This window comes from Neltuma alba, unplaced genomic scaffold, assembly GCF_004799145.2.
Source record: "Neltuma alba isolate B1F8T4 unplaced genomic scaffold, ASM479914v2 tig00010511_pilon, whole genome shotgun sequence".
In the NCBI taxonomy this organism is placed as follows: domain Eukaryota; kingdom Viridiplantae; phylum Streptophyta; class Magnoliopsida; order Fabales; family Fabaceae; genus Neltuma; species Neltuma alba.
In genome coordinates this window covers 72,625-79,936 of record NW_021635387.1, presented here as the reverse complement: position 1 = coordinate 79,936, position 7,312 = coordinate 72,625, and the positions used below count along the sequence as shown (strand labels likewise).

Genomic DNA, 7,312 nt, shown 5'->3' with positions numbered 1-7,312 from the left:
TTTCTAGTTCCTTTTCGTTATCTAACTTATTTAACTTGATCCATATAAAGAATCAGCATCATGCACCATTTATTTAACGGTTATGAACTGTTGAGTATTTGTTTTGACTTTATATGAGGCATCATTAGTTGACGATTTGCAATAGTAAAATATGAGGGGAAAAAATAACCATCAGATAGCTATAAGTATGTAATAGTAAAATTAACTAGTGAAAAGTCCTCATTTAATTTCTTTACAGCCAAACGTGTAGGTATCGTCCCCTACGCATCAACTCAAAGGGTCATTAAACGAATCTAATTTGTGGGAATGGCATTTAATTGGAGACCAAAAAAGAATCATGCATATATTTTAATTTCAATAAAAGACCAAAATATTTTAAAATTCCATTTAAGGATCATAGGTCTTGAAATCATCAAAATTTGATTGTAAAATTATGTTAAAAAAACCCCTACCGACCTTCTTCATATTGCCTTATCATTCACAATACTAAACACATTTTCCGCCAATTATTTTTTAAAATATCTATTTCACGCTGAAAAAATAACGCAAATAAATAATAATTAATATTTTCTTTACCAATTGTAGAGCTTATAAAGTTCTGCATACTTTTACAGATCTTTCATCGGAGCAAAGAATACAAGTGAATGCCAAAAAGTTTCCATTGAAAAGTATTGGGCGGACAAAAATTGATTGAAATTTAATGTTTTGCTTGAATTGTTGATATAAGATTGTTTTTACCACATAATTGTCATGGTAGCTGCAAAATTTTTTCTCACATGAATTTAATGTTTGAGTGAATTTCTATAAGAATTTCTCTCGAAATAAATTTTATAAGAATAATTTTCATGATAGTTTCACTATTTTAATGGACATTAAGTGCTTTTTGTTAGGCATGTACTTTGAATATTTCAAATAGAGAATGTAAATATTCAAAATAAAATCGTGTTACTTTTATCATTCCATAACTTGTCATAATTCCCAGGGTTTTCCATACAAGGGGAAAAAAACTCAGATACAGAGTATATAGTAATTATAAGATACATTATATTTTCTTTAGCCTAGGATGATACACTGTATATTTAAAAATTAGAATAATTAAAAACGTATTTGAAATTAAAACCACCTACCTCATACTATAACCTTGCTTCTATCTGCACCATTTCACAATATTTTATTTCCTTATCGACGAGCAAAGCCTTCTGCCATGGGATTTGCAACTGGTCTAGTTGCAACTTTTTTAATCTATTTTCAGAAAATTTTACTTGACATGTAATAGGAATAACAACTTGCAAAATGAAAGTGACTGTTTGCACAATGCTCTTTGCCACCTGTTTAAACATATAATAGGAATTACAACCTGCGAAATGAAAAATTGACCATTTGAATCGCGGGTTTTGCAACTTTAATCTATTTACAAACAATTTTACTAAACGAATTTTGTAACATGTTTTGATGCATTTGCTGACTATTTTACACATAATGTAACAAGAATGACAACTTGCAAAATGAAATTGATCATTTGCATCACAAGATTTGTAACCTGTTTATTTACAACATTTTTTAAATCTATTTCTAGACAATTTTACTAAACGTATAATGGGAATAACAACTTATAAAATAAAAGTGACTATTTACATAACGCTTTTTGTAACATGTTTTAATACATTTGCAGACTATTTTACAAAACATATAATGAGAATGACAACTTACAAAATTAAATGGACTATTACAATAATGCTTGCTGCTGTGTGAAAACCTTTAGTTGTTTTTTCTCCTCACTTCAGGGGTGTTTTAGTCATTCTACGAAAACTTACAAATGCCAAATTCATACATTATATGCGTTTGGTCATTTCAATTATTCGGATGCCTTTTTTGTCTTTTCTGAATTTCAATGAGTATTTTAGGGTTAATTTTCCAAGATTTTCTCACAACTAAGATTTTAAAAAAAATTTCTTTTTACCCTATAAAAATAGGATTAGAAGATTAAGATTATAAGAACATAAGTAGGATTGGATTGATGTGCATTTTAGGTTTTTAAGCTGAACTAAAAAAGTTATATGGGTTTTGGGCTGGCCCGAATTTGAGTCCGTTTGCGTATGCTATTATTAAAGCTAGGTCCAAAAATTCGTTTAGGCTAAAAGCTCCTGATTTTCAAGGCTCAACATTATAAAAATGGGGCTCATTCAAGTAGCCTGACATATCTGAATCATATTAGAGACTCTAGTTATTAGGAGTATCTTTTGAACACCTGTTAGAATTGCAAAAATAAATATCTTAACCAAAGGTCTTGTAAGTAGCATTAATGCTTCTCTGGAGACCACCGGTTTGATTCTACTTGTAACCTTAGACTATTGATACTTACTTTTTAGTTAAAAAAAAAAAATCTTATGAAAAGAGACAGTATATGTTTTAAAATTAAGCGAATATTTGGTTTTACTCATTTTAATCCATTTTGAATTGTATGAGATGAATGTATAGAAGAATTTTATTTTATAAACAGCAAAAATGATTTTTTTTAAGAAGTTGTACAAACACCACTTAAGTTTTATTGGAGGCATGGAGAGCACTGACATCAGCTAATCCAATTGAAATTACCAAAATTGATATGGAAAATAACAAATAAAGACCCCCGAATTACCAAAATTACGCAGAGGTCACCTGAATAAGCAAAATTACTATGAAGGACCCAGTCCCATATTGTAAATATAAAATCTTGACGAAATGTCTGAAATGCCCCTCAGTCAAATTGTAATTTGGTCTACTGAAGTTGTCATCCGCTAAAGTAAACTTGTTATTTCTCATAGTCAACTTGTCATTTGGCATACCTTCAATCAAGTTGTGATTTGATCTATTGAAGTTGTTATTCGTTAAAGTGAACTTGTCATTTCCTATAATCAACTTGTCATTTAACTGAGGGGCATTTCAGACATTTCATCAAGATTTCATATTTACAATATGAGACTGGGTCCCTCATGATAATTTTACTTATTCAGGTGACCTCTGCGTAATTTCAGTAATTCAGGAGTCTTTATTTGTGATTTTTCCAAAATTGATATTTGATACTTGATATCTATGCATCTTTTTTTGTAATAGTTGATTAGATGGTCAACGTTTCTCTCCCACCTTTTGTGACTGGGAGCTTTGACCATAAAATTTTGATAAATTTTTTTTCTATCAATGCAACCACATGCATAACCCTTGAAAGTAGTTGAGTGATGACGAAATTTAATTAATAAACTAAGTAAATAATAGAAATGAAGCCAAATTGTCAATTTGTCATCATACCGTTGTCTGATGGGAATAACAATTTCATTTATTAATTGAAGTTTCTTCTCATAAAGCCGACATATATCTCATTTATCATCAGATTTGTCCAAGAATCAAGATTAATAGTTCGGTTAGTTATTATTGCACGTCAATAATCTCTAACTACAAACTAATACGGCCATATATTTAGGTTTGACACTAAATTAACATCACCGTTGACATTTGAAAGAGGCAATTGATTATATTTTATGTCAAAATCATCACATAACCTAAATAACAACCCGAAAATCTGTATACGATTTTAAAATTTTCAATTATTCAAAGGGAATCAAAGTCTTCTGGCCGTTGGAATATAAAATGTAACCCTGCTTTGAATATATATACGAGAACATTCAGAAAAACAAGTCCAACCATATATGATTAAAAAACTCCGGAGATATGTATGATATACTTTTTTTTTGAAAAAGAAAATACATACGATTTTAACTATTCATTTTTTTAAGGAGTTTAATCGACTATTCTTGCCAGTAATATACTCCTTCTGGTCCTAAATGTTAAAGAGAGAGGAGAAGTTAGCTTTGGTACAAAATGTAGGATCTTAATTTATTTTGTTTTCTAAATTTATAATTTTTTAATTGTCATTATTAATTGCACATATTAAAGGAGGATTTACATGAATGAGATTGTTTCCCATGAAAATAATTAGTAAGGTATTTTAATAAAATTAACACATTTTTTTTTACAAACTAGTTAATTTACCTAATTTTTTTAGTATTTATAAATTAATTCTCTAATTCCTTTGGGAGAAGTAATATAAAAAGCAACAATCCTTGGAACATACATAACACATTCAGAAACATGGCCCAACATAACGTTTTCATATTCTTTCTATTTCCTCTCCCTTGCTTAGTCTTTTTGTCACTGTGCTCCATCACTTCAGGACTTACGGAAATTGAAGCTCTTCTCAAGTGGAAACGAAGTCTCCCGAACCAACCAATTTTGGATTCATGGGTCTCTCCACCACTAGCTAACTCCAGTAGAGCTCAAATCCCATGTTCATGGCGTGGAATTAGTTGTGATTCTTTAGGGAGCGTGATTGAATTAAACTTGAACAACACTGGTCTTCAAGGTAAGATTGAAAGCTTGAACTTCTCAGCGTTACCAAATCTTCTTATTCTCAATCTTCAATCTAACAAACTCACTGGCAATATACCAGAAAGCATTGGAGTGCTCTCAAAGCTCCAATTTCTATCTCTAGATAAAAACAACTTTTCTGGGTTTATACCCCAATCTCTAGGTAACTGTACACATCTAAGTGTTCTCTCAGTGGCTTTAAACAATCTCTCGGGCATAATTCCACCTAGTATTGGCAGATTGACCAATCTAACTGATGTTCGCTTTCATCATAACAATTTACATGGTGATTTGCCGCAAGAGCTTGGAAATGTTTCATCTTTGATAGTTGTTCATCTATCCTACAACAACTTCAGTGGCCATTTACCACCTCAAGTGTGCAAAGGTGGTAAGCTTGTGAATTTCACTGCAGCCTATAATAGTCTCTCTGGTCCAATACCAATAAGTTTGAGAAACTGTTCATCTTTATACAGAGTTCAGATTCAACATAACCAGTTGACAGGTTATGCAAATCAGGATTTTGGAGTTTATCCAAATCTCACTTACATTGACATTAGTCTCAACAGAGTGCAAGGCGAGCTCTCTGCAAATTGGGGTGCCTGCCAAAGCTTAGAAGCACTTATCGTGGCTGGCAATTCAATCAAGGGAAATATTCCTGGTGAGGTGTTTCAATTGAAACAACTACAAAAGCTTGACTTGTCATCGAACCAAATATCCGGCGAGATTCCAACAGAAATCAGGAATGCCTCGATGTTATACCTTCTAAACTTAAATAGAAACAATATTTCAGGTATGATGCCTGCAAGCATTGGAAGTCTTTCTAATTTGGAGTCATTAGACCTGTCAATGAATAGGCTGAGTGGACCCATTGCTTATCAATTAGGGAATTGCTACAGGCTACTCAATTTAAATTTGAGTCATAATGACTTCAATGGACGAATCCCAAATCAAATAGGGAATCTTTACTCCTTAGAAGATTTTCTGGACTTGAGTTTTAATTCACTTTCTGGAGAAATCCCTATTGATCTTAGTAAATTCAACAACTTGATAAGTCTGAATCTGTCTCATAATAATTTATCAGGTTCTATCCCTGATTCTCTTAGGACAATGTTGAGCTTGTCAAGCATCATCCTCTCTTACAACGATTTGGAGGGTCCTGTACCTAACGGTGGCATATTTAATAGTTCTTATCAATTAGATCTGAGTAATAACAAAGATCTATGTGGGAGAATCCAAGGTTTGAGACCTTGCAATATTTCAGCATCACACGGGGGAAGCAGCAAGGGCAAAGTTGTGATATCTATTGTTGCTTCTTTAGCAGGTGTACTACTTATTTCATTGGTGTTAGTTGGGATTTTTGTTATTTGCTCAGAAAGAAACTCAAGAATTTTAGAACAGAATTCAGGAATCAAGAAGGAAAGCACATTTTCAATTTTACATTTTGATGGGAAAAATCTGTATGATGACATAATTGAAGCAACTGAGAACTTTGATGACAAGTATTGTATAGGGGAAGGGGCTTGTGGAAAAGTTTACAAAATGGTCATGCAAGGGGGTGAACAATTTGCTATAAAGAAGTTTAGGTGTGAAGAAGATGACTTAGACATTGAAAGTTTAAAAGCCTTCAAGAGTGAGATTGAAGCCATGACAGAAATCCGCCATCGAAACATTGTGAAGCTCTATGGATTTTGCTCACAAAGATCACACACTTTTGCTGTTTATGAGTACATGGAAGGAGGGACTTTAGCTGATTTTCTGAAAAATGACACAAAGGCATTAAAGTTAGATTGGCTTGTGAGGGTGGATATTGTCAAAGGTGTAGCACAAGCTTTATCATATATGCATCATGATCTTGATCTACCAATTATTCATAGAGACATATCAAGCAAAAATATATTATTATCTGCAAATCTTGAAGCCCATATCTCAGACTTTGGCACAGCAAGGTTCTTGAAGCTCAACTCATCAATTTGGACAGCGTTTGCTGGCACACGTGGCTATGCTGCTCCAGGTAATTTAATGCCATGTCGAACTCTACCAAAAACATTAAAGTTGTAGAAAACTATGTTGTCTTACTATTCATGAATATGAACTTAAAACTTTCTAGTTTCCAATTTTGTTACTTAGTCATACAAATTCATATCTAACTGGACTTACGTACAAATGTTTCAAGTGATCACTTACATTCTAATTGATGCAGAGCTAGCATACACAATGGCAGTGTCTGAGAAATGTGATGTGTTTAGCTTTGGAGTGTTGGCTTTTGAAATTCTCATGGGAAAGCATCCTGGTGATCTAATTTCTCATTTACAATCCTTTGATGATGTTCCAAATATGAACTTCAAAGAGATTCTAGACCCACGTCTATCACCTCCCAAAGAGCAGCAAAAGTTGATGAAGGAAGTGGTTTTGATTGCAAGTATTGCTATTTCATGTTTACAAACCAACCCTTCATCTCGACCAACCATGCGAAGCATTGCTGATCAGATGATTTCAAGTTTATGTTAGCTTGTTCTTATGATTATTCTTGTGTCAATAAAGGTTCTTATGTTCTTATGACTATTTGGAAACCATCATTTTGAAAATTTGAAATGATAAGGTAGTTTTCTTGATTTTAGGGGAGTTGAATAATCATTGATCAGTGTTTTCTTGTTCATGTTGCAATGCTTTAATTTGTTATTAGAGTATACGGTAAATTAATAAGTTAAAGCTATTTCCTTCCGAACACGCAATTTAAAGCCATGTTCTATATTTCAATGGAAAGACCGGTTCAATTATGCATTTGAAATAATGACATTTTTATATAATTGAAAGCTTATTATTTCAAAGAACCACAGAGCAAAATGGCTCAAATGTCAAATAGATCCTTCATGAAATAATTAACGTTTCCCTTCCTACTAAGCAAAGATTC

At 32.4% G+C, this 7,312-nt stretch overlaps 1 protein-coding gene across 1 annotated transcript; it reads left to right on the top strand.

Moving 5' to 3' along the window:
- The first annotated feature begins 4,125 nt into the window (after positions 1-4,125).
- LOC114756810 (MDIS1-interacting receptor like kinase 2-like) lies at positions 4,126-6,974 on the top strand. Its single transcript, XM_028945752.1, has 2 exons — positions 4,126-6,412; positions 6,602-6,974. Exons 1-2 carry the CDS (start codon positions 4,126-4,128, stop codon positions 6,907-6,909), a joined length of 2,595 nt encoding a protein of 864 aa, XP_028801585.1. The 3' UTR covers positions 6,910-6,974.
- Positions 6,975-7,312: the final 338 nt, after the last annotated feature.

Coding starts and splice junctions, on each gene's coding strand:
- LOC114756810 (XM_028945752.1), top strand. CDS start 4,126: ATGGCCCAACATAACGTTTTCATATTCTTTCTATTTCCTCTCCCTTGC. Junction 6,413..6,601: donor ACGTGGCTATGCTGCTCCAG/GTAATTTAATGC, acceptor TAATTGATGCAG/AGCTAGCATACACAATGGCA.